The 26,893-nt window shown below is 46.3% G+C and overlaps 2 protein-coding genes across 2 annotated transcripts in view; one reads left to right on the top strand and one right to left on the bottom strand.

Annotated features, from left to right (window-relative positions):
- MAP3K13 (mitogen-activated protein kinase kinase kinase 13) overlaps positions 1-10,057 on the top strand; it is a 46,492-nt gene extending 36,435 nt beyond the window's left edge. Inside the window, exons 10-13 of the mRNA XM_082840465.1 lie at positions 2,704-3,490; positions 5,928-5,998; positions 8,714-9,011; positions 9,861-10,057. Of these exons, the coding sequence (XP_082696591.1) occupies positions 2,704-3,490; positions 5,928-5,998; positions 8,714-9,011; positions 9,861-9,962 (1,258 nt within the window). The 3' untranslated portion in view covers positions 9,963-10,057. The remainder of the gene's footprint in view (positions 1-2,703; positions 3,491-5,927; positions 5,999-8,713; positions 9,012-9,860) is intronic.
- Positions 10,058-16,577: 6,520 nt separating this feature from the next.
- On the bottom strand, positions 16,578-25,770 carry TMEM41A (transmembrane protein 41A). The gene is made up of 5 exons (XM_082839656.1): positions 25,649-25,770; positions 23,686-23,839; positions 20,896-21,057; positions 20,344-20,482; positions 16,578-18,400 (listed from the first exon to the last, which is right to left on the bottom strand). The coding sequence occupies exons 1-5, from the start codon at positions 25,765-25,767 to the stop codon at positions 18,180-18,182; spliced, it is 795 nt and encodes a 264-aa protein (XP_082695782.1). The 5' UTR covers positions 25,768-25,770; the 3' UTR covers positions 16,578-18,179.
- Positions 25,771-26,893: the final 1,123 nt, after the last annotated feature.

Raw genomic sequence — 26,893 nt, 5'->3', positions numbered from 1 at the left:
TACTTGGACAGTCCAGTGATTATGGAGTCAGAAGGCCAATGCCCACTGAGGTGATCAGAGAGGAGAAACCATCCACTATCCTTTAGCCTTGGTTTCAGTTTGTGTTTAGTTAGGGACTGAAAAGAGAGTCGGAGTTCAGTGATGGATCCACCAAGCCCATCATGAGTGAGTATAGTCTAATAAGATAATCTAAATACTTCATAATATGGAGAAGCTTGGAATGGAGGAAGAACTATTTCTCGGTGTTCAAAAACTTGGCTTCAAGTTGTGAGTTTTACCATTTACTAGCTTTGTGAGAGACACAAGCCAGCTAAGTTACCCTCTGATCCCTCAGTGCCCTCATCTGTAACATGGATATTGTAATGGTAGGAAACTTGTGTTTTATATATTGTAAATTGCTTTGTCAACTGTGAAGCGCTGTCTCAGCGTTATTCTTTGAGTTTTGCACTGCCAGGTTCAATAAACACAGCCTTTACCTGACTTAATGGCACTCTCACCTTAGCTTTCTTTTAGATCCCGCCATAGCCAGTTACTGTGTAAGTATTGATAGATGCCCTAACTGGGCCTTGGAGGGCTCTCTTTCCTCAATAAAAAGCCCCAGGACCTCCTCGATCCAGATGCCTTCTGTGCCACAAGTTGGCCAGCTGACCACAAAGCTGTGAATCTGAGACAGGAAGATGCTGACAGTAGCACAGTACCCTACCCGCCTCATCATAAACCAATTATACCTGGAACTTCTGTGCTAAGACAAGCCTTTAACTGAACTTCTCCTGAAAGAGAAGAAAAACCCATCTCCTATTGCCGGATGCCTACTGATTTCCCGTGAGCCTCTTCAAACTGTAGTCCTTAGTTCAGCATCATCTGAGAGCGCGGCTGCTAAACGCAGGCTCTTAGGCCCCATCCCAGACCCGTGCAGTCATTTCAACAAGCTCCCAAGTGATTTGTACGCACCTTCAAGCTGTATTCTGACGTCCAACAAGCCAGACTATCAAGTAGGAGAGACTGCTTGTCTGGATTCTAATAGTAATGAGCTGTGAGACCAGGAGCCACTTTGGCTGGGGTTTGGGTTCTTCATCACATAGGATGAAGGCAGGACTGCATCTGTGGTTTCCTTACAAGGTCTGGGACCCCCTAGGGCCTGAACAGAGGTGTCTCTGAGGCCACTGCAGGGGTAGAGAGGACAAGGAGGGGGAGCCCCATGGGAGGGGCTTCTGCTCTCCCTCCTCTCTTCAGCTGTTCTACTATATCTGGGTTTGGGTTTTTTAAGATATAATTGACATATAACATTATATTAATTTCAGGTGTACAACATAATGATTCAACATATGTGTATATTACAAAACGATCACCAAAATAAGTTTGGTTAACATCTATCACCACACACAGTTACAAATTTTTTTTCCTTGTGACGAGAACTTTTAAGATGTACTCTCTTAGCAAATTTCAAATATCCAATACAGTATTATTAACTATAGTTACCATACTGTACACTACATCCCATGACTTATTTATATCATAATTGGAAGTTTGTACCTTTGACCCCCTTCACCCATATCGCCCACCCCCTATTCCCACCCCCACCTCTGGCAGCCACCAATCTGTTCTCTTACTGTATCTATTTTATATATTGGGTTTCTCATAATTCATCTGAGTAAAGGATTCTGTTGTTTTTTTTCAAAAAAAAAAAAAAAAGAGTTTGGGCCCTCCAGCTCTGAAATCTCCAGCTGATTTGTGTCTGTCTGGTCCGAAAGAAGGGTGGGGCTACTCTTTGGGAGGAAGGAGGTAGCGATACTACCTGGCATCCTAGAGTCTCTGCCCTGAATCAGTTCTTCAGTTTAGAAATCATTTATTGGTTGCCTGTGTGCCTTGGTGTTGGTGTGTGTAAGGTTTACCTGCAGGCTCTGGGTTCCTCCTGCACGTGAGCCACGTGACTAGCTCAGTGGGCTGAGAGAGGCCCTCCTCCCTTTAGGAACACGGTAGAATACCAGGTCGTTCCACATGAGCCCTTCTCTTACTGGCTCTACGCAACCTCCTGGGCTCTCTATTAATTCCCCCTCCTCTACTGCCACCCCCTTCGGCCCCTTCCTGAAACAGTTATTGAGTACCTACTGTGAGCAAGACTCCTTGCTAGTGTCCTCCACATGCAAAGGTGGATATGACTTAGTAGCAGCCCTCAAGGGGACCATGTCTAGACGAAACTCCCTGAATTTAGCCTCTTGTCTAATTAACTGCAGTTTCCTTCTCTGGTCCCAGACCTCTGTCCTTTGTGATCCCGCATGGGATCCATCACCAGACAGAGTTCTGATCGTGAGCAAACACCCATGCCTGTGCCTTGGCATATTGGCACCAAGCTGAGAGCTGATACTATGAGGAAGAGGTCAAGAAGCCTGTAGGGTAAAATTAGAATTTAAAGGGGTTTGAGTACTCAGCTAGTGAAGCACAGAATAAAATCCAGAAGGAATAAAGGGAATCCTCTGTAAGTGGACATTAGGTTGTTTCTAGCTTTCTGCTATTTTAAACAATGCTTTAACATAACATCTTCCAACATACATCTTTGTGCACATCCGTTATCTCCACTGGATAAATCCCTGTGTATGTAACTGCTGATTCAAAGATTATGTGTACTTTAAGGCCTGGGATACATTTCCCCAAACTTGAATGTGTCTTCATGTGTTTAAAACCAAACCTGTTCTTTTCTCCCAGGCCAGATCTGTTGAGATCTGAAGGTATCCCCAGTGTGGAAGTGGCTCCCACTGCATCCCCTTTGTCTGGAAGTCCCAAAATGTCCACCTCCAGCAGCAAGAGCCGATATCGGAGCAAACCACGCCACCGCCGCGGGAGTAGCCGAGGCAGCCATAGTGACTTTGCGGCGATCTTAAAAAGCCAGCCAGCCCGGGAAAATTCACCCCATCCCACTTACCTGCACCAGGCTCAGTCCGAATACCCTTCTCCCCATCACCGTAGTCCTCTGCAGCAGCAACACCAGCAACCCCCTCCTGCCACGTCTCAGAGTCACCGTCCCAGACTCGATATGCACGGACAGGACGTTGCAACCTGCGCCAACAACCTGAGGTATTTTGGCCCCGCGGCAGCCCTACGGAGCCCACTCAGCAGCCATGCTCAAAGACAGATGCCTGGCTCCAGCCCTGACCTCATCTCCACGGCCGTGGCAGCAGATTGCTGGAAAAGTTCTGAGCCCGACAAGGGCCAGGCTGGCCCCTGGGGCTGTTGTCAGGCTGACCCCTATGACCCCTGCCTCCAGCGCAGGCCAGAACAGCATGGGTCCGTAGACGTCCCCTCTGCCAAGCCCGTGGGGAGGAACCCCAACCTTTTCAAGCCACCAGCACACAATCCTCTCTCGGAAAATGCCCAAGGTTCTGAGAAAATGGAAGAAAAGGAATTCAGCGGCTGTGGGTCTGCATCATCCCTCAACACCTCTCATCACATCACCCCCCCAGCGCTACCTCGAAAAACAAGGCCCCTTCAGAAGGTAAGGTGTGATGACAGCCGCGGTGTGTGTCACTGCCTTCAAGGAATGTCAGAGCCTGTCATATTCTATGCAGTATAAAACGTACATAAAAAATATGCATTTTGTAAAAGGATGAGATAACAAAAGCATAAATAGCAATTTACTTTTAATACTTTCCACACTGCTTAAGTGATGGACTAAGGAGTACACTTTGGAAACTCCTGAATCAGGGGACTGATTCAAATGTAGATAATCTATCAATGAAAAATAGCCATATGTTAGCAACATGTCATCAAAATAGTTTGGAATCCGCTACTCTAGCCTAGTCCTAAGGGATGTAGCAAGAAGGAAGGCTCCCGTTATAAAACATGTTTGGGAAACAGTATTCTCTGTCCCCTCTTGGAGCTTCCTAAGCTCACATTAACAAATCCTAGGCTTTGAGAAATCATGCAATAACCTTGTTTAATCCAGCACTTCCCTCACCTATGTGACCGTATTGCCTTTTTAAAATAACATCTATTAATCCCCCATGGAACTAGCTTTCTTCACAGTATCACCTTAATTAATAACCGTCATGATCCAGCTGGTTCTCAGTCACTGAAACCTGTTCCTCGCCCACTGGCTGCCTGTGGTTTATTAGCTGGGAGGCAGGCTACCTCTCCTCCCTTGTGGGTAAGAGCCCAAACTTGGGAGTCAGACCTGAGTTCAAAGCCAGGCTCTTCCACTTATTACCTTTATGAACATCGGTTTCTAATCTATGAAATGGGGCTAATAGTGGACCCTGTCTCATTGGTCGATGTGAAGATTAAATGAGTTAATACATATAAAGCATTCAGAACAGGACCTGGCACGTAGCAACCTTCCAAAAATGTGAGCTCATCTTGCTAATGTGTTAAAAATAACACTAGGTATGAAAAGTATTTAGCACAGAGAAAACACCCACTCAATTCTAACTACTGTTTCATATCATCGTTCATCAGAAGTTCAGTTGAAGGAATGAAAATGTCTAAAATGTAAATGAGGATGTTTTGGTCAGCTAGACATTTACTAGAAAAGAAGTTGAAGCTGAAGGCCACTGTCTCAGAACTGTATTTCTTCCTCCGCATACAGTGCTGCTATTGACTGAGCTTTCCCAGAAATAAATTGTGTTTCAGGTAGTGCAGTGGATTTGGGCTAAGTCAGTCTCTGCTCCTCTGACCCCTAAAGCCAATAACATAATTTTTTCATAACAACTTTATTGAGATACAATTCACATACCACACAGTTCTCCCATTTAAAGTGTATAACTCAGTTCTTTCTCTCGAGTTGTGCAGCCATCACCACAACTAATTTTAGAATATTTCCATCACCCCAAAAAGAAACCCTGCACCCTTTAGCAATCACCCCATTCCCCCGTCCCCTCCCAAGTAACATGTATCTTTGAACCATCCTGATGCCATTTTGAGGCATCCGTGGGTCTGCAGGCCACGGAACACACCCCTTCTACTTTTGGCCTCACTAAAACCACACTCCCACAGAGCAGCTTAACTTCTCTCTGCTGAGATACACTCCCACGGGTCTTCTAGGGGGAAGTGCTCATCTCCACAGTCAGGATAACTCCATCCCTGTCTTTCCTACGCAAAAAAGCCCATCAGAATACAAATGGGTAAAAGTGATGGATTGTCAGAAATGACTTTAAAGGTAAATTATCCTCAATTTTTGGTACAGTTATTTGGACCCACTTACCCACCTCACAAGGGATTGTAGTAATCCCGTGCATTAATGACAGTTGATCTGAAGTGGGGCTGTTCCTATGCCCTGGAAGGGAAATGGAATCTTCCCTCACAGGGAAGATCATGTTCTCAGATGGGACACTTACCCACCCTTCCAGATCAACCACAGAGCCCCAGCAATGATGAGGCCTCAGATGTCCCAACCAGAGTTCTCTTGTCTGTGCCCACATGCTGACTCAGTCATGTGCTAAGCACCTGCCTTGTATGCAGTGTTGTATTAATGGTGGAGGAGGAATACAGTACAACAAGATGGGGTCTGACCCTAAATAATGTATGTCTTAGTTATAGAGATGATGTAAGCATAATAACTATAATATTAGTGAAAAGGTGATTGGTACATAAAAGGGGAAAAAGTAGTTGTTGGGCTTTGAAGAACTAAAAGATCACCTCTTATTGGAGTCTCTATATCAGAGCCTAGAACCACAAGTGACAATGGTTACAAGACACCACCCCAAAATCCAAGACCTCTTCTCCAGTTTCCCCTCTTCAAGTTCAGGGCCTTTCATCATGGACACCCAGGGAAAGTTGCTAAATGAATGAAGAGATATATGTTTAAAAATAACAGCAAGCTACCACTCAATGTCTTTGATGAAAATTAAATCTTTTACAGGGACTGTGTGCGTGTGTGTGTGTGTAAGAGAGAGAGAGAAAGAGAAATAAGACTCTTCCCTCCTTGTTCTCCTCAGAGTGGAGATGACTCCTCTGAAGAGGAAGAAGGGGAAGTAGATAGTGAAGTTGAATTTCCACGAAGACAGAGGTAAAACCAATAAACACATGTGATTGCCTTCAGTGTAATCAGGGAAAATCCTGAGTTTGCCCTCCGGTTCGATCATAGGCTGCTTTCTAGCCAGCTTGTAGGGAAGTTGGAACCTACCATTGCCCATTTTGGCAGCTGGCTATGCACAGCAGATTCTAGTTTATCCAAATTCACTAGCTAGGAACTGCAAGATGGGGAAAATAAATATGGATTCAAGGTTATAATTGACAACATAGTGGGCAGTTTATGAGAGATGGCTGTGCTGTTTTATGGGTAATTTTACTGATTTCTAGTGTGCCTCCCTATATTAGTCAGCTCAGGCTGCCATAACAAAATACCACAGACTGGGTGACTTAAACAATGGAAATTTATTTATCCCACTTCTGGAGGCTGGGAAGTCCAAGTTCAAGGTTCCTGGTGAGAACTCTCTTCCTGGCTTGCAGACAGCAGCCTTCTTGCTTTGTCCTCACATGGTGGGGGAGAGAGAGAGAGAGCTTCATCTTATAAGGCCACAGACCTGTCAGATTAGGTCCCCACCCATATGACCTCATTTAACCTTAATTACCTCTTAAAGACCCTCTCTCCAGATTCAGTCACATTGTAGGTAAGGCTTCAACATATGAATTTGGGGAGGATGCAATTAAATCCATAGCACTCTCCATGCCTTGGGTTTTATACCTCAAATTAAGTATAATTAAATGAGTCGAGTCCTCCTTCCACCCATCCTTAGAAATAGCTTCCTGCCTAGCCAGCAATAATAACTTTGCTTATAGGACTAAAGAAGGACCACACCCCTCATTTCTAGAATTAAGAGCTGCCCTTTTGTAGAAGTATGGAAGGTAGTTTTCCTCCCAGGAGGCTTTTCTGCTACTAGGCATCTGTTTTTGAAGAGGAAGCCTTTAAGAATCCCCCAGGAAGGTTTGTGTACCTACGCAGAACCAGGAATTTCCTAAAACCAAGGGACTTCTAGTACTTTGGTAAATTGTACTCCAGGTCCCTATGCTGTACACAAAATTGAAATCTGTCCTCATCCCCTGAGCTATTCCTACCACATTGCCATTGCTGTCTTGTTGTTTCCTTGGACGCTGTGTTTTCTCCTATGCAGGGACATTGAGCCCGAATAAAATGTCTTTTCATCCTCTGACCTCATTCTACAGGCATCACAATTATGTTACTTCCAGCTTTTGTTCTTATGACCACCATTAACTCAGCCCACCTGATGGCTTCCCACCTTTCTTTCTTGCTATGATGCAAAATTTTGGTTTTACCTCACAGTTTTGCTTTTAATATTATAACATTCTTCTCTCTGTCTCCCTTCTGCATTACCAGACTTTCTTTCTTTCTTTCTCTCTTTCTTTGTTGGATCTTCATTGCTGCACGTGGGCTTTCTCTAGTTGCGGTGCGCAGGCTTCTCATTGCAGTGGCTTGTCGCGGAACACAGGCTCTAGGCGCGCAGGCTCAGTAGTTGTGGTGCAGGGGCTTAGTTGCTCCGCGACATGTGGGATCTTCCCGGACCAGGGCTCAAACCCGTGTCCCCTGCATTGGCAGGCGGATTCTCAACCACTGTGCCACCAGGGAAGCCCCTGGATTACCAGCCTTGAGAAGGTGTGAGTCCTACTTTAACTTCCGTTCCCCACATGGGCTTCCTCCATCTGGCCTCTTTTCATGTGTCCTTGATGCCACCCCCGCCCCCAGCCCATCACCTGGCCTGCCCATCACCCAAACTCAGATCATATGCCATCAAAATCGCTTTGTACTAAGAAATACAGAAAGATCAGACAATGACAGAGGGAAAGGGCAGTCTTCTTTTTTCTTATTTGTTTTGTTTGTTAAGTCAGTGTAAGCTAACAGTATTCTTATTTACTAGGCTTCTTGCAAACAATGGAAAAGAAATGAGGAACTTTCGTAAATCCCCTCCCCCTACCCCAGGAGCTTTGCCTCATCAGAGCTAAACCCAGATGTTACCTGGAATGAGCCAGCAACTGGCTGGGCAGCGCCCACAGCTGCAGAGTGAATGTTCCTTCCAAGCACATTTCTGTTGGGGGTCGGCCTTCTGGGCCGCTCTGCCCCATGAGAAACGCCCCACCATGCCCAGGCAGGTAGGGAAGGACATGGTGGCACGTGAGTAGACCTGGCCCGAGCCCAGCTCTGCTGTGTGGCCTTGAACACGTCACTTCCCTTCTCTGCCTCCAGTTTTCTCCTCTGGGAGAGGAGTCAGACCAGAGACTCTCCAAAGTCTCTTTCACCCTTGAGAACCTAGGTGGTTGATTCTCTGTGTATAAGAAGCATACTCTCAATGTGAACGTTTCCATACCACAGCGGTGTACACAGTGTCATTAGACCAGCTGATTTTCTCAAAGACCAGCGGTAGCCATCAGTTTTGGAGCGTTGTGTGGAGCCACATAAACATATAAAGCAAACAAAGCTCAGATTTCTCTCTCTGTTGCTTGAAACAGTTTCTACCTTTTGGGATTTGACTCTCCCTCAGGGGCAGGAAAAAAGAACTAGATCACCTCCCACCAAGGCTGCGACTGACAGACAAGGAAAGGAAAGTAAGGACTTCCCTGGCGATCCAGTGGTTAAGATTCAACGCTTCCACTGCAGGGGGCGTGGGTCCGATCCCTGGTCAGGGAACTAAGATCCCGGGGCATGCCAAAAAAAAAAGGAAAGTAGCCGTTCCTGGGACTAAGTTCCTCTGGTTCTTTGTGGTTCTAGGCCCCATCGCTGTATCAGCAGCTGCCAGTCATATTCAACCTTTAGCTCTGAGAATTTCTCTGTGTCTGACGGAGAGGAAGGAAATACCAGTGACCACTCAAACAGCCCTGAGGAGTTAGTGGATAAACTCGAAGACCGCCTGGCAGAGAAGCTAGATGACCTGCTGTCCCAGACGCCGGAGATCCCCATTGAGATATCCTCGCATTCAGACGGGCTGTCTGACAAGGAGTGTGCTGTGCGCCGTGTGAAGACGCAGATGTCTCTGGGCAAGCTGTGTGCGGAGGACCGTGGCTATGAGGTGGGGGGTTCTCCTCCCTTCTCCTCTCATCACTCTTCCCTTCCTGGAGCTCTTTGGGTTAGAACATGCTCAAGTCCTTAGGGCCTTTACAATCATCATCTAGTATATAAGATAAAACAACTGCCTCCATGAAGTCAGTAGAAGTACAGAGATAACAAAGCCCCCCCCCAGAATGGGGGCAGTTCTCCCAAAGGAAGCACAAACACGGAACTGCTCAGGAACCCTTCATTCCAAGATTTCACTCAAGCATCACTTCCGACCCCATCTCCCAACCTGGTTAAGGGTGTGAGCTTCCCTCCTCTGTGTCCCCACCAGCCCCTACATGCTATCAGAGCACATGTAACACTTTAGTTCACAGACGGTACTGCCTTCTGAGAGGCACGATAGCATAGTGGTTGGAAGTGTAGACCCTGAAATCTGACTGCCTAGATGCAAATCTCAGCCTTTCCACTAACTCACTGGGTGACATTGGGTAAGCCACTTAACCTCGCTGTAGGTCAGTTCCCTTATCTGTAAAATGGGTATGATAACAGCCTCTATTTCATAGGGTGGTTGTGAGGATTGAGTGGATTAATAGATGTTAAAGCACTTACAGCAGTGCCTGGGACATAGTAAACAATATATGTAGGGCTTTGGGGGCACTGTTATCACTGTCATCACCTTCGTCATAATTGCCATCATCATCTTTATATGTCTTCTTTCTCCGTAAACCCCACAAGGACAGGACCTGATCTCCTTTATCTTAGCGAGCAACCCAGCACAGCGCCTGTCACATGAGAGGTGCTCAAAATATGTTTACTGAGTGATTGCAGAAAGGAATTAAGGTCTTATGTTGTCTTGACTTTGCAGAATCCTATGCAGTTTGAAGAATCGGACTGTGACTCTTCAGATGGGGAGCGTTCTGATGCCACAGTTAGGACCAATAAACACTACAGCTCTGCTACTTGGTAATGAAAGAATACCTACCCTGAAGATCTCATGACTGTACTGGCATTTCACATCCATCCCACACCCAGACTCTTCCCACTCTCTCCCTGCTTTTTTGTCTGGGAAGAGAGCTGCCCCATCTTTCTTACCCCTAGACGTGAGCTGCAATAACAGGAACATGAGACTTCACAAATCTCTGGAAAAAAATATCCAAATGAAATTAAGTCTCACTGAACATTTCAATCAAGAATGGCAGGGATCTATTTTATTGAATATTCTAGCTACTGTAACACTGATATTTATTTTTGTTTGACATTTTAACACTTTGTACTGTAAAGAGTGAACTATATATGATAGAGAGAAAGACAATAATTTCTTGCAAAAAAAAAGAGAGAGAGAAAGAAAGAAAGGAGGAAAGAACAGAAGTGGAATTCAGGAGCAACATCCTTGGGAATCTGTGGAGCCAGGAGGTATTACTGCTGCTTGAACAGGGGACCAGTTCCTCTGGCCATAAGTGACTGAAGAAGAGCCAGAGCAAGACATACTGAACATTTTAGAAAACAAAAACAGCAAAAGAAAAGCAATTCCAGGTAATCTGTGAACAGACCACATTAAATTCACCCAGCTTGTCCAGATGGGTGATGGAAAGACCTAGATAATTTTGGAGACCAGAGACTTGCACCCAAGGCCTTTGAGGGCATGTGCTTCCTCTAGGAGGAAAAAGAAAACTGTGTGTGTCAAAGCTGATCTCATTTTTAAAACGCTGAGCAGCGTTGGTAGTGAAACTTACAGACAGTGTCCAACCTTGTCCTTGACAAATTTTCTGCTTTTTATGCTGTCAATGTCACTACCTTGGCAAATGCATTACCTTGACCAATGTGTTGATTTTTCAGACTCAAGTGCCAGTTTCCTGTAGCCTATTTCCTTTCCACCTGTTGGCCGCTTCTTTTAGAGAAAAAGGGGGCAGGGGAGGGAGAGCCTGAGGAGGAGAGAAGAAGACAAAAAGAGAATGTCCAACAGTGTTGGAAGAGCAAATGTGGAATTTGTAAAAGGACATTCTCAGAATGTCTCAGTTCAACTACGTGCAGAAGATGGGATCACCCCACCCTGGAACCAGGTTGCTTGTCTACTAGAGTTTTATTGATTTAAACAGAACAGTCCTTGAAGACAGCTAGGAGGTGTGTCAGTCTGCCCGATGTCCAATCCCAAACCATCCCCCATGTTTTTATTTGTTAACTCATTCTATCCCAGAAGCTGTAGTGACTGGCTACCACTATCAGAATAAAGGCAAAATAAGCAACTTGCAAAGGGCAACCCCTCCCCTATCACGATAGCATTTTTGTTAAATGCTACTTGTAACATGTATTTGGATCAATGTAGTTTTGAATAATTGGATTTGGAACTTCATAGAAAGAACAACTGATGCTAAGCAGAGATTGGAAAAATATTGTCCAAGGCATGAGGTCCTTCCTGTCTCTAGGGTCATGGGCTCTGAGAAACATCCCAAGGTACCTCATGGTGCCTTGGCTTTAAGGAAATTTTTATCTAGAATTTTATATAAAAACAGATGTTGGCCTAGTTCCTGTCTCTGTCTCCAAAATCAGTTAAAGCCAAACAACCTCGAAGCTCAAGACCTGGAGAGGGTGGCTAGACGCTCTGATATTGCATCGGACTGGACTTCAGGAAAGACTTACATACACAGGTATTAAACCATTTCCAGTACAGATGAAAACATCACCCTCCTCTGGGTGTCACTGATTGCATCGGCCAAAAAGGAAAAGCAGGAGGGAATATAGAGCAGTTCCTTTTGCTTGTTTTGATCCCTCCATTTGTTTACACTTTATGTTGAGACATTGATTTAAAATTTAGTGTCTGTAATTTATAGCTCTTAGGTAGGCTGAAGGAAAATATTTAACTTATACAGAGAGCAGTATTGTTTCATTAAATTATTCCATTTTGTATAAATTCTGTAGCTGGACTACATGAAAGATCTTAAGTTATGGTATTATTATCATTGTTATTTTATTTTATAATTATCTTTCTCATTTTCTGTTGATCAGAAAGTGTGGTTTATGGTGTAGCACAATGATTGTGTTTATTGCTAACCATGAATTATTATGGATTTTTATGAAGGAATGAAAATGGAACTGCCATTTGGGAGCTCCCTGGTATTTGTCTTAGCTGTATTCCCTCATTTTCTGTGTACAACAACAATCATCTGAGGATGCGTGTACCGCCCTGAGGTCCAGTGGATACGTTGTGATTTTGACTTGATCGCAAAAGCTCCTAGGTGGGCATCAGATGACTGAGTGGTGGACAAAGAGTTCAAAAGCTGTACATTTTCTCGAGTTTCTTAAGAAATAAAATCATGGGACTACATTAGAAGCACAAACAGAATTATTTAATGCCCTGAGAGGAACAGGCCTACAGGGAATCTGCATGGGGCCTGTGGGGTAGATAGTTTCCAGAACTGGCAGCATAGTTTGTAATCTCCTTCCTACTAAATCCCATAAAACCAACATTTTTCTCCTAGTTGGGAGACTATAAAAAGGAAATAAAGAGATGGCATGACCAAAAAAATGCCTAACTGTGATGTCATCCCATAGCAAGACAAGAGAAATTCTAGAATGAGGCTTAGTCTCTTAGTCAGAGCTGGAAAAGTACCTTGAAAGCCCATATTTTTCATCCTCTGACTTCAGACCACACCATACTGTGAATCTCTCTGGTTCATTACTTCTGAGAACAGAGAGGCTACAACTCTGTGTCCTCTTTATTTATTTATTTTTTTTTTGATGTGGACCATTTATAAAGTCTTTATTGAATTTGTTACAATATTGCTTCTGTTCTATGTCTTGTTTTTTTGGCCGCGAAGCATGTGGGATCTTAGGTCCCCAACCAGGGATCAAACCCGCATCCCCTGCATTGGAAGGTGAAGTCTTAACCACTGGACCACCAGGGAAGTCCCTCTGTGTCCTCTTTCTGTCCAACATACAACACTGACCCTTCAGCGTGTCCAGGTCTTGCCCACCTGTCGTGGCCAAAGAGGAACATGAAGGTTAACGTGTCTTACCCCTTTCAGTGATGGTCTTCCTGGAAAACCCACCCCAATACCTCATAATTTTGATAACTTTTTTGAATTCCCATCTTGACTGTCTGTCATGGTAATGCCATATACCTGTCTGGATTGACTGTTATGAGCAAGTTAGCATAGCAGACAGTATTGAATATTCAAGTCATTCACTCTATTGTCAAGAGTTGAATAGGGCTTCCCTGGTGGCGCAGTGGTTGAGAGTCTGCCTGCCAACGCAGGGGACACAGGTTCGAGCCCTGGTCCGGGAAGATCCCACATGTCGTGGAGCAGCTAAGCCCATGTTCCACAACTACTGAGCCTGTGCTCTAGAGCCCGCGAGCCACAACTACTGAGCCCATGAGCCGCAACTACTGAAGCCCGCATGCCTAGAGCCTGAGCTCCACAACAAGAGAAGCCACCGCAATGAGAAGCCTGCACACCACAACGAAGAGTAGCCCCTGCTCGCCGCAACTTGAGAAAGCCCACACGCAGCAACAAAGACCCAACGCAGCCAAAAATAAATAAATAAATTTATTTTAAAAAAAAAAGTTGAATAAAGTTCCACGTTGAACATTTTACTTATTTTTTAGTAGAAGTGACTAGAGGCTTCAGAGAACAGTGTCTTTAGTCTAGGTTAAAAGAGAAATGCCTTCTCTATCCCAGGCTACCCTTCACTGCCTGCCTTGAAATAACCAGCACAATTTTGAATTAGTGTGTGTTTCTTTGAGAACAACTCCACAGTCATCTGAAGAGTGGAACGAAGAGCTCAGGGAATTTACGAGCTAATTCTTCAGTCTGACAACTGGGTGGCAGTGCTTTAAGGAATCACAGGACTATGATTTCAAGCTTCATTGTTGATCAAAAGTTTAACCCCCTTGAAGGGAATTCCACATTCATTTAGCATCTGGTTTTGACTGACTGCAAGATAGTGTGTTTTTATTTGTTTTGCAGATGGGCATTTGGTTCTGATTCCTATCTATTTCTAGATCATGTCCTCTGAATAACAATTCCTCTTAAAATTGCTTGGCAGAGGGACTGAGAAGCCTGCATCCTCCTTTGAAGTTATAATAGACCTTACCACCACTAAAGTTTGGACCTGTTGGTGATTGTGGGGAGCACCTACCCAGGGAGGTGAAGGTGTTAACTGTGTTGTATGATGGTTCGGTATGACCAGCTTTAAGTTCACATATTTTAAAACTTTAGTATCAACAAATCCATCCTTCTAGAATTAAGGATATTTTAGTAGGATTTAATAAGTACACTGGACTTCCACTTAAGGGCCTCATTGTACTAAATTTTCCTCTTACCCTAAGTAATAATAGATTTGATGATTTGGGGTTTTCCTGGTACCAACCCAATTTTCAATGCCCTCTCCCACTGTGGAGCATTGACGTTTTTCCAGTGCGAATGCATTCTTATCGATCAAAAGATTTACCCTTTTTTTCCATGCCCTTTTGTCTCAATCCGCCCCCCTTCCTTAAAATGTTTCTACTTGAACTTCCTGTGACTGAATTCTACAAATTCCAAGGAATTCCTGCCCTGCTCTGTAGTATAGTGCCCTATGTTGTATTTTGTTTTTCTACCAAGCCAGAAACCAAAATACCACCTCATACCACCATCTGCCATCTCCACCCTCAATACCCAAGACTGTGGTATTTATTGATCACCATATTCTTTCCTACTGAGCCTGGACATGGCCTCAGAACCTCTCACAACACAGCATTTGGAGCCATAATTGGCACTTGATTGGAATTGGTGTGCAAGGGGAGATCTGTTTGCTGTCCCAGCTCTAACCTCATAATTAATTTCCTAAGGTGGTTTGAGATCTCGAGTTAGCCCTGATGGGAGAATGACAGGATATACCTGTGTACTCCTTATAGATCCCACCCTACAGCTATCAGGGAGCAGCACCAATGACAGCAAAAAGGCCATGTGCCTCCACCCACTGCCCTTTTGGAGTACGATTCCAATTGTATATTGAATTCCAAAATGTCTCTTCATTTACATCATTTCATTGTTAAATGAGCATGTTCCTCCACCACCTTCTATAAACAGAAAGTTAGTACAAGTCCCAGTTACTTGCTTCTTCCTTAGACTCTATGAGACTGATGTACCAAAACGTGACATTCTTTTCAAGACTAACTTGTACTGTCAGTATGAATTTAGTGCCTTTCTAGGCAGCAAGATTTTTCTTCATTGCTGATTTCATAGAATAAATGTCCTAATATACTCACATCGCCAATGTTAGCAGCCTCACAGACTAGCACATAAGAATCACATTAGTCTGCCTGTTTGCATGTTACAGCCAATACTGCAAGCACCTATTCAAACTGGAAGGAACTAGACTGCCAAATGGAGGACCCCTGTGGAACCTGGAACACTTCTCAGGGACAGGTGGCAGAAGAGGGGAGCTCTGAAATCACTGTTCTGAGAAATAGGGTAACCCCCAAAGGGTTAGGTTAAGGCTTTTGTTAACTGTCACGTAACCGGAGCATGCTGGCAGGATTTCACACAGGGCCAAGCCCCCAAGCAGACGGTAAGGCCACTGTAAGAAAACGTCCGGCCAAATCCCAGGCCTACTCGCTAGAGCCACTTCACAGCACTCAGGGGCACGCTGGCTCCTGGCCCCAGGCTGCTGCCCAGTGACCAGACACACAGGGTCCTCCCGTGGTTGCAGACCAGAGGGAACCCCACCAGAAGGCGCAGGCTAATAGGAAGATGTCCCTTATTGACCGCATCGCCCGGGTAGCTCACTACCTCGAGCGACCACTTCTCGGAGTCTGGAAGTGGGACGACCCACTTTGATTCTTGATTGCAATAATTTGAGTTCCTTTCAATTTGGAGCAAATTAACTTTTTTTGTAGTCAAGTCTCAGAATGATCTCCCTCATCTGTGTCCTCTGAGGTCTCCGGTACTGTTAGTTCCCCTGCTCCCTGTGTGGGTTCTGATGCCGGCTCCCTCTTTGTATTGAACAATTGTACAGCGATGGGAACAAGAGCGACTATCAAAGCAAACAAATGCATGGAATTAAACAAAAAGTGTACTTCACTGTTTTCTGTCCTGTCTTTTCCTTATAGGTACTGTTTGAGAGCTGCCTTCACAAGTCTCAGTATTTGTCAGAACTTACGGGAAAGGAAGACTTTACATGACTGGGTCTCCCGCAGCCAGGAAAAATAGGTGATGGGAAAAGCTGGTTTCTGGGGCTCTTGCGTCAGACACATCCACAGAAGGAAGAGATGACCATGATTTTCTTTGGTTATCGTCTCTTGGTGATTATTCTGTCGTATCCTAGACAGGCACTCTTCTTCTTCCCTACGACTTTCCTGCTGCCCATCTTACAGCTACTTCTGTGGTATTAGTACCCTACTATAAAGTATGCATACGAGGGAAAAGGCAAAAGTGAAAATCTGGCTTCCAGTGTGTACAACTGGTAAGAAGCTTGAAAGTAGAAAGCTAAGACACCACTTTGGATTGTCTGATTTTCAGCCAATCCTGATTCCCACTGGCAATGGGAATTGAAAGTTAGCAACATGTATAAACACACACCACACAGAATATTTATATCCATTTATTTGGGAAATTGCTTTGCCTGTAAACTCACAACTGATAAGGCACATTGTTGCAAAATCACGGGGGAGATGGGAGAGAGACCAATCCAAGGATCTGGATAAAGGGCAAAGGGCCATACTTTCAATAGTGTAGAGAGCTTCCTTGTGTCTCCCCTTCCCTCCTCCTACTTCACAACACAAAGAGCCACGGATCTCCAAGTCCAGTTGGCCTCCTCCTCACTTCCACTCTTGTTATCAAGCTTCTTTTAAAGCAACACATCCTTAAAAATGAAGTCCTTGTTGTGTTTTTTGGATTATACCATGTCCAAAAAACACTGCTTGGAAATTCATTCTCTGTCATGAATTCCCAAGAATTCATGTAGAACAACTGGTCTACATTAAAGCCTTGGCAAGATTCTTGGCCAAGCCAAATCAAAAACCCAGCAGATGGTGCCCAGGGACAACAGTTCTGCTAAGAAATGATGAGTTACTCCTGTAGGGTACAGGATCCCAGAGCTGGTCATTTTAGGTGCCAAGGCCCTTCTGTCCTTGGAAGCATGAACAGGTCTGTGCCAATTCAATCCTGCAGCCATAGGAAGCCATGACAGCTACAGATCATTAAAATACAACACAACAAATTAATCCAAAACCAAATTCTCCCCTTAATTCACCTGAATTAAAAGATAAAATAGAATTATTCCCTCAGTTATTCTCAGGAAATGACAAAATGAAAAAAAGCATTCAGAGGGTATACTGGGTGATATTGGAGTGTACTGAATCCATTGTCCCAGCAAGACAGAGGAGGGATTTCCACACAGAAAGGACAGACTAGAAAATGTACTCACAGTCATTTGGTTCAAGTGAGTCAAGGGTTCTGCCCATCCAGATGGGTAGGAACTTCTCCAGAGTATTCATAACATACAGAGTTTGCTCCACTGATATTCAATAGTCTGTTTGCAATCAGCTGAATTGTCAGGACATGCAAACAAGAGGAGATGTGACATATGTGGTAACATCAGTGCGTCTGAACACAAAGAGCATCACAGCAATCACTGTGGTTTTGAGCTGTACATGGAAATCCCATGCAGTTTGTCAGCTTGTTTCCTCTGATTTATGGAAGAGGTAGGTCATCAGCAAAACAGTGCAGAAGGATCACTCTTCAGGAGACTAACAAGATGAAGAGTGGTGTCAGTGATGTGGGTTCACATGTCATTATCTACACTAATCATGTCCATGAGGGACGTAAAAGGATAACACCTGTCACAACAGCTGATCACTGTGCAGACGAGGCGCCCTGGACAAGGGCAATCGGCAGCCTCTCCCGAAGCAGCTCAGGGCTTGGCCTGAGTTCCTTGTTATTCAGTAAAATACAAACAGGATTTGCTAGGAGGCCATCCATTTTGCAGAGTGTCCTGCTAAATCAGGGCTGCCTTGAGAACCTGATATAATTCACCTTCTAGAGCACAGAGTGTCCTTCATGACAAGACAGTGCACACAGAAGAATAGTGTCTAAATCACCTGTTGAGAATAATTTAAAAACAATGAGGGGCTTCAGAGGACCACGCCCATTACACAAATAAATAAACAGTAGAGTCCAGGGACGAGGCAACCAAAGGATCCAGATCAGGTGTACTTTCTACTGTTTAGATGATGAGCGTTGCTCGTTTCATTCAAATGTAGGTCCTTCTGACTAAATTTTTTAATGAGGGTTCCAGGAACTAAGGCCACCAGGGCAATGGCCAACAGCTTAAAGGCAGTTTCCCAGGAGAAAAGAGCATCCAGAGAAGTCAGGGTTGACAGGATGGAGCCCGTCTGCACACAGATGAAATTATATGGAATCAAACCTTGAAGAAGAAAAGGGAAAGAGCCTGTTACTGGGGAGCAGGAAAATGAAGAACAATAGTCCTTCAGAAATGTCACCAGGAATTCACAACAGTGACTCCAGTTTTGTAGTGTTTTTGCCCAATTCCTGACCTCTAAACATATTACGTCTTTCCCTTCTTTTCCACTCTTGCCCCTCCTTTCCTCACTTCCCACATACATTTGTCTCATTCAGCAAAAGGACTTGAGATGGTTCACAAAATATATATACTACAGTAAGATTAGACATTTTTTTAAATAGGAAAAAACAAAATGAATGGAGAATAAAACAAAATGAGAGAAGAATAAACAAAGTACAGTTAGTACTTAAGCAAAAATGCATAAAGTTCACTCATTTGCTAGAGGTGACCCCAAATTTGGTTCTGAGCGCCCAACAGCCAAAGTAAAGAGAAGCACCAGCATTATGAGGTTTACAGTACGCCTGTGATAAAAACAGGTTTCTTAGAAGCAGTAGTACTACTCATGTTCTGTACTGTCTGTAAGAGGTCATCAAATCCACTGGATCCCACAAGTCTGACTGGTGGCTAGAGAGGCTGGTTGTATAACAAACCCCTGGTGAAGTTGTTAAAAACACATCCTCAGGGCTTCCCTGGTGGCGCAGTGGTTGAGAGTCTGCCTGCCGATGCAGGAGACGCGGGTTCGTGCCCCGGTCCGGGAGGATCCCACGTGCCATGGAGCGGCTGGGCCCGTGAGCCATGGCCGCTGAGCCTGCGTGTCTGGGGCCTGTGCTCCGCGACGGGAGAGGCCACAGCAGTGAGAGGCCCGCGTACCGCAAAAAAAAAAAAAAAAACCACATCCTCGGGTAACACCCCAGGGATTCTGGTTACCTGGGTCTGAGGTAGAACCCAGGAACCTGCATTCTAACAGCCTCTCCTGACCCCCACTCCCAAGATTCTGATTGGTTTGGGACTCCCTGATGATCTGATCCACTCCTCTAGTAGATGATGCCTCAAGATCATAGACTCATGAAGGTCACACAGCTTGTCAGAAGGGTAACTAGAATCTCAGTCCCTGGAGTCTTTCCAAGTCTCGTGCCACCTGGGTGATTACAGGCTGCTAACAGAGGTGCTGAGGCATGCTGTCTAAAAGGCTGCCTGACAGAATTAGCCATGGTAGATTCTGCTTCAATTTAAGATCTCAACTTCTCTCAGGAATTCCCTATTAATAGCAGCTGCTCAACCACAGATTTGTCATGTCTGACCCAGAGCCCTGAGTAGCCTTCCCTCCCATGTTCTAAAGAAGGGCTAAGAGAGGAGATCCTTGCCTTAGGTTTAGAGAGGGTGGTTTGCTTCCAGTGTGGAGAAAATAAGTCAGTGATTTTACAGGCTGTTAACAATTTTACCATGCAGATGGAAGTGGTTCAAAGCTCATACTTAGAGAAACACGGCTCTAGTCCTAGCCCCTCATTTGGCCAAGTGGCCCATGAGGGTAAGGAGCTTGTTGAAGGTCATACAATTGTCAAAAGGCAAGAAGGAACCGCACTAGTACCAGCTCTTCCTAAGGCAGATCTTAATCAAAACGGGCCAAAGCCAAACAGGAAGCCCCTTGCTCTGACCCTTCCCCTGCCTCCACTTGCCTTCTGCCCACGTCCCCTCACTCCAACTCTGCTTTTACTGAGCCCTTACTATGGGCCAAGATGTGTGTGTTACACAGATTACTCTTCTAATCCCAGGGCCTGGCACAGTGCTTGGCACACAATAGGCATTAAATACAGTTACAGAATGAACAATCCCTATTTTTTCCAGAAGTATTTTTATGGGTTTTCATGTTCAAGCCCGAGTAGGTCTGCAGTCAGGAACAATTACTTTAGATAAGGCCTTTCGATGCTCTTCATGAGCCTGTGCTCGCAGAGGCAGGCACATGCCCAGGACAACTGTGAGACTCAAATTTACACACCACGTCTTACCGATAAGAACAGAGAAGAAAAACTGCACGATGGGGATGTTCAGAATTGGGGCCGAGAGGTTCAAGAACCAGTTTGGCGTCATGGGGAAAAGTCTCAAAAACAGTAAGAAAAAAAACAAGCTGTTTCTGTTCTCCTCCACCTGTAGCCAAAGAAGACAAGGCCATTAAGAAGCAGAAAGAGTCTCCAGGTATTGAAAATCTGTTAGTGCCAGGCACTGTTCTACATACTTTATTTTACATATTCTATAAATTCCAGGGCAGAGATTCTTTTCCTCATTTTTAAAGTGGAGGTACCTGAGGCTCAGAAAAGTCAGGAACCTGCCCAAAGACACAGGCTCAGAAAAGTCAGGAACCTGCCCAAAGACACAGAGCTGGTAGTGATGGAGCTGGGATTTGAGCTCAGATCTGCGTCTCCTGGAGACATCAACAGGACCCCTGGGACATCCTGAGGCAGGACAGAGGACCACTGTGGGAGATCTCTGCCCCTACTCCCCTCAGGGCCACGTGGTAACTTTCTGGGGGCCCGGCACTTAGATGTACCCCCTCGCCTTACCTTCCTCTGCAGCAGGGCCACTCTGTCAGGAAAATAGGAGACCACCAGCTGTTTGCCAAAAACACTGGAGAGCAGGTAGCAGCATGTGGCACCCACCGAGGTCAGCGCACAGCACAGCAGAAGCCCCAGCCATGGCCCAAACAAAGCACCGGCTAAAACATTCTGCAAAGAAAACAAATCCTCTGCCATGAGAACATCTGGCAGCTACCAGCCATCTTGTCCTGGAGCCCAAGAGTCCTAGGTTCCCTCCTCCTTCAGTGATTTTCCTGGAGAAAACCTAACTCCCACTCTAAAGAGATGAATGAAAAGTGATGAAGCGGCTTCCCTGGTGGCACAGTGGTTAAGAATCCGCCTGCCAATGCAGGGGACATGGGTTCAAGCCCTGGTCCAGAAGATCCCACATGGGCGCTCTAGAGCCCATGAGCCACAACTACTGAAACCCGCGTGCCACAACTACCGAAGCCTGCGCGCCACAACTACCGAAGCCTGCGCGCCTAGAGCCTGTGCTCTGCAACAAGAGAAGCCACCACAATGAGAAGCCCGCGCACCGCAATGAAGAGTAGCCCCCGCTCGCCGCAACTAGAGAAAGCCCAGGTGCAGCAATGAAGACCCAACACAACCAAAAATAAATAAATTTTTTAAAGAAAAGAAAAAAAGTGATGAAGGAGCTGGGAACTACAGCCCCGGCCTCGGTCTCCTCACCTTTGAAACTGGGAAGAAGATTAAAACCTCAGCGGGCGAGACAATTAAATGGGGAAATCTGTGTATACAGCCCCCAGCCTGCCACTTGGACTGTGCAAGGCCCCGCCAGCCCTGGTGCCCTAGGAAGAGGCAGCAATGAAGCTCACAAGTTATTTCTGCTACTTTAAATAAACACAAACCATGAATTTTCCCTCAGTAAGACCTCATAAGCTTTAGAAAATGTCTCATGTCTTTCCTTCCTGTAGGAATTACTTCTCTATAATGCTAACACTGGGGGTTCCACGTTGACCAGAGTTCTAGCTGACACTCAAAAAAGCCTTAGATTGACAAAAATGGAAAAGTGAACTAATACTTCCTAAGTGCAGTTTGGCTGGTAGACATCATCCTGCCAAACATGGGATCCAAAAGAGAAAGTAAAAGGGGAACCTGGAAGTGAGAAGGTAGGGATCTCCTCAGCCCCTACTACGTGCTTGACTACAGGTCTGATTTAATCCCCACTACGACCCTGTTTAGTATACCATCCTCACCCCTTCTATAGGTGCAAGATTAAGTATCGTGCCCAGAGTCACACGAGGCAGAGACAGGATTCACCTCCAGGTAGCAGCTGGCTCTTCGCCCTGAAGAGGGATCAGCTCAAGAGAGAAAGAGGTACAGGGGAAGCCCCAGGAGTCAGTCCCTGGCCTCAAGCACCATACACACCCCCATCTCTCTTGGCAGAATGTGTTTGCTTTTCTTCCAGTTTCTAACAAACTGCTTAGGTGGATCCAGCCTGAGCTGAATGTTGGGGCCGGAGGGAGAAGCAGGGCAGAAGGAAGCTTTCAGGTCTTCCTGCTCAGTCACCCAATCATTCAACAAGTGCTGAGGGCTGCTGTGTGCCAGGCAGCACACCATCACCGTGCCAGCCCCTCTGCACCCACTGTGTCATTTAATCCTCCCATGTAACAATCCTAGGGGGTTACATAGGAGAATGCCGGTTCTACAGATGAGGAAACAGCGTTAGAGAAGTTAAATGACTTGCTCAGGGTTACACAGCTGGGATTCAAACCCAAAGCCATAACAGATATATACATTTATACCAACCAGCGTAAAATGCTGCTGGGAGGACAGCACAGATTCTGCTGTATCATCTGAGATGGCAACTGATGAGAAGCATCCGAGAGCCCCAGCACAAGCCCAGGTCTAACACTGTGGCTCCCGAGAGCCAGGGGGCCGCCCGGACAACCAGAATGACTCGTCCTCTCCACACAGGGAGACTTCCCAATCCTCTACAGCCTAACATCACCATGAACAACCTGCATCTGTTCGTCAAACATTTATAAAGGCACTTCCCTGGGCCAGGCAAAGAAGCACATAGACTGAGAATAAGGAACAGGTCCTGACCTCAAGGAACTCACAGACTAGTGGAGAAAAAAGATTTTAAAAGAATCACCAGGGGCTTCCCTGATGGCGCGGTGGTTCAGAGTCCGCCTGCCGATGCAGGGGACACGGGTTCGTGCCCCGGTCCGGGAGGATCCCACATGCCGCGGAGCGGCTGGGCCCATGAGCCATGGCCGCTGAGCCTGCGCGTCCGGAGCCTGTGCTCTGCAACGGGAGAGGCCACAACAGTGAGAGGCCCGCGTACCACAAAAAATAAAAAAAAATTTAAAAAATTTAAAAAAAAAAAGAAACACCAACATGCGGAGGGGGAGAGGTCTCAAGGACAGTGCTCCACACCTATCCAATCCTTAGAAACAAAAGCAGCATACCTGAGAGGAAAGGCAGGCTCTGGAGCTGGGCGGATGTGGGTTCAGACCTCAGCCCAACCCCCTCCTCGCCTTGTCACCTGGGACAGTTACTTAACTTCTCACCATTCATTTCCTTATCTGTAAAATGTGGATAAAAGTGCCCATTGTTGGCTCTTAGGAGAATTAAATAAGGTCGTACAGGTAAAGCAACTAGGACAGTGCCTGACACAGGGAAAGCCATCAACAAATGATAGCCACAGTAGTCTGTCCTCTGGACCGTAGGATCTGCAGCCTAAGGGCCCCTCTACAAAGACAGAAGGTGGCTTCCCGGGAGGCAGGCACAGGAGGAGGGCAGGATACTGACCAGGAAGCTGGAGCCAGGGATGGCAAAGCCCTGTTTGTAGAGGTAGGCACTGCAGAAAAGCAGGAACACGTAGGCCTGATGCTCCTTCCGGTACTCTTGAAGGACCTCGGAGAGTTCCCGCAGCTCGGCCAGGTCCGAGGGGAACCACAGTGACCTGAGATTTGGAAAAGCAGATGGAAACAAGAGTCCAGATCAGCCTAATACCTAATAAAGTCACTTGTTGTGTCTTCTTTCCAAAGTAGGTTTATAAATGTGACCATCATCTGGTCTGCTGGGAACACACACTTAATGGGAGGCCAGAATAATGGATGACCTGATATAACACAGCAGAGGCAAGGAGAAGAGCCTTGGTTTGGAAGCAAGGGACCTGGCATAGCATCTCAACTCTGCTACTGTCCAGTTGTGTGATCTCAGGCTAGTCCCTGAGCCTCAGTTTCCTTATCGGAAAAATGAGGTGTTGAAGGTGGATAATCACTAAGTTCCCTCTTAGCTCTCAGGTTTTATGAACTATTCTTAAGAGGCAAATGGATTAATTTCTAGGCAAGTACTAAACGTCCTAAACTGCCTTTCTTTCTAGGAGTTACCCCCTCTCCCTAAGCTTTAGGCCAAGGACAATTCAAACTTCACAGTGCTCCAAAGTTACTAGGTAAAACGACTGCTTTATCAGTCACAAAAGAGCCAATTAAAGCTTCCCTGGGAAAGTATATTTGTCCATACCATAAACATAATCTTCTTGATAATATGTCAGGCTTGGAACCAACCCTTTCAAAGAGCCTGCTTTTCACCCTGCCTCTCTATATGATCCTCAGTGCACTCTGAACCCTGTACAAGGGTTACAGTGTAAAGGCTACCTTGCCTCTGCCAGCTGAACAACTCTTGAATCCATCAATGATCAATTATAAGCAAACCCTCCTGTTTCTCATCAGAATGTTTCTCTTAGTATGTCTGACACCCACAGCAGAGTCTTCCCAGCTAGAGTAAAAGAATACAGTCACTGAAAACAGCTGTCCTAATATTCAAACATCAGTAACATCCTTGACACACTTCCATTTTATAAACAGTATAATGGTTTATCACGACAAATCAGCCCGGTAGGTATTTCTACTGCCTCCTGCCTCAACCTGTCAGGGAGTAAAAGGAAAAGAGCAGAGACAGCCAAGAAAAGACAGCAGATAATTAATTAGTGAATAATTTAAAGTTGTCCATCAACGTTTCTCCTGAAGACCGGATGCCTTAAAGCCCCAAGGGCAGACCTGACAGAAGTGTAGCGAAGTGAAGTGGGGAGGTGGATGGAGTGAGGCTGAGAGCAGTCGTTAAGAAGGGGCTGCGGGCCGCATAGCACAGGGAGATCAGCTCGGTGCTTTGTGACCACCTGGAGGGGTGGGATAGGGAGGGTGGGAGGGAGGGAGGGAGACGCAAGAGGGAAGAGATATGGGAACATATGTATATGTATAACTGATTCACTTTGTTATAAAGCAGAAACTAACACACCATTGTAAAGCAATTATACCCCAATAAAGATGTTAAAAAAAAAGGGGGCTGCAGGTCCACATAGAGGCGAAGGTCGGATGCAAATGGGGATCAGGGCTGGGCCTGGGAAGGCGACGGGAACACCGCTGAAGAGGCGATCCAATGGCGGGAACGGAGGTGCTCCAGCAGGATCCACCCAAGGTAGGGCGCCGCGTTTCCCTCCGCAAACCAGCACCCCAAAGGCACCAGACAGCACTCCCGCGCAGCCGGCAGCACGCAGGTCCCAGACAGGGCCAGGCCCCGCTCTCGTCCACCCGGTCTGCCCAAGACCGTGTAGACGCGGCCCAATCTCCAGTCCCAGAACTGAACCCCAAATCCCAGCCCCCGATGCCTCCGATCCAGGAACCCGAAAATCCGATTCCCAGACCCCATCCTCGGACCTGGCTCCCTTCCTCTGGCCCGAACCCCGGCCCCCGTCACCGCCGCCACGCACCTGTCTCCAGCCTCCTTAGCTGTGCCCAGTGTCGACCCGCGGGGCAGTCGCGTCGACAGCAAGTACAGGGCGAAGGTGCAGCCGGCAAAGACCAGGAGGAGGCCGAGCACGGGGCGCATCTCGGCGCCAGCAGCACCCGGACCCACCCCGCCGCGGAGGAGCCTGGAAGCAGCGCCAGGAACCTCGCTGCTAGCGGACTGCTACAGCGGAGCGCGTTAGTGGACGGACAGGGGCGGGGGTCCGCTCCAGGCCCCGCCCCCATATCCTGGCCCCACCCCCGGCCCGGATTCCGCTTGCAGTTGGCTCCAGAGTCCAGCAGAAAGCTGTCTTGCAGCCCCTCCGCGCTTGCGTCTGCCCTCCTTCCGCCTGTATATCTTTTTCCTACGTTTATATCTGTCCCGTTCTCCACTTATTTGCAGGCTCTCTGCCAGGCGGTAGGTGGTCCGGGGTGAATCACCAGCCCTGCCCACAGCGAGCTTGCAGTCTAGTGGTCAAGACGGCCTTGTCGACCACCAGGTGTAACACAAAGCAAATGCAGCCCGCGTAGAACCAGAGGCTCCAATCCAGTGCGGTAGGATAGTCAAAGCGACCACGGAAATACGGAGAATTTCCTTTTATTGAACGCCTACTATGTGCCCATTATCCTTAATCCTCACAACAATTCTGCAAGGTTGGTATTTTTGTCTTTATTTAACAGATGAAAAATCCAAGTCTCAGAAAGATTAAGTGACATTCCCCAAGAGAGTCACGATTAGAATCCAAGTCACCCTGGGTTCAAAACTAGTGGTCTTGCACTGAGTGGATTCATGGAAGAGGTGGGGTTTGAGTTTACCATAAAGGATGAGCAAGATTTCCACAACAGAGACAGGAGGGAGAAGGTGAGCTGGGGGCCTCAGTAAGACACTAGCTTCCAGTTTCCTTGAAGCCTAAAGGTGTGTGAGAAATGAGTGAGAAGGTGGGAACAAACTGGAAAGCATGGAAAGGCAGCTAAGGAGTTGGATTCTTTTTTTTAAATATTGTACGTGGGGAGACACCAATAGAGGCGTTTAAGCAAGAGAATGATGTAGTTCCCGTTTTAGGATGTGTTGCCCTGGCAGATGATTAGACTACATTCTGAGTTTGTAGCAGCAACTGTCTTGGTGAGAAAGCGATCAGGCCTGAGCCAGGACCACAGCAGTGGGGAGGAAGGTGGACAGACTCGGAGGAGTTGAGTTCGTAGGACATGGCTGATTAAATGGAGAATGA

Source organism: Leucopleurus acutus, assembly GCF_964270905.1.
Source record: "Leucopleurus acutus genome assembly, chromosome: 5".
NCBI lineage: Eukaryota > Metazoa > Chordata > Mammalia > Artiodactyla > Delphinidae > Leucopleurus > Leucopleurus acutus.
The sequence above is the reverse complement of the archived record's forward strand: the minus strand, read 5'-3'. Positions and strand labels throughout refer to the sequence as shown.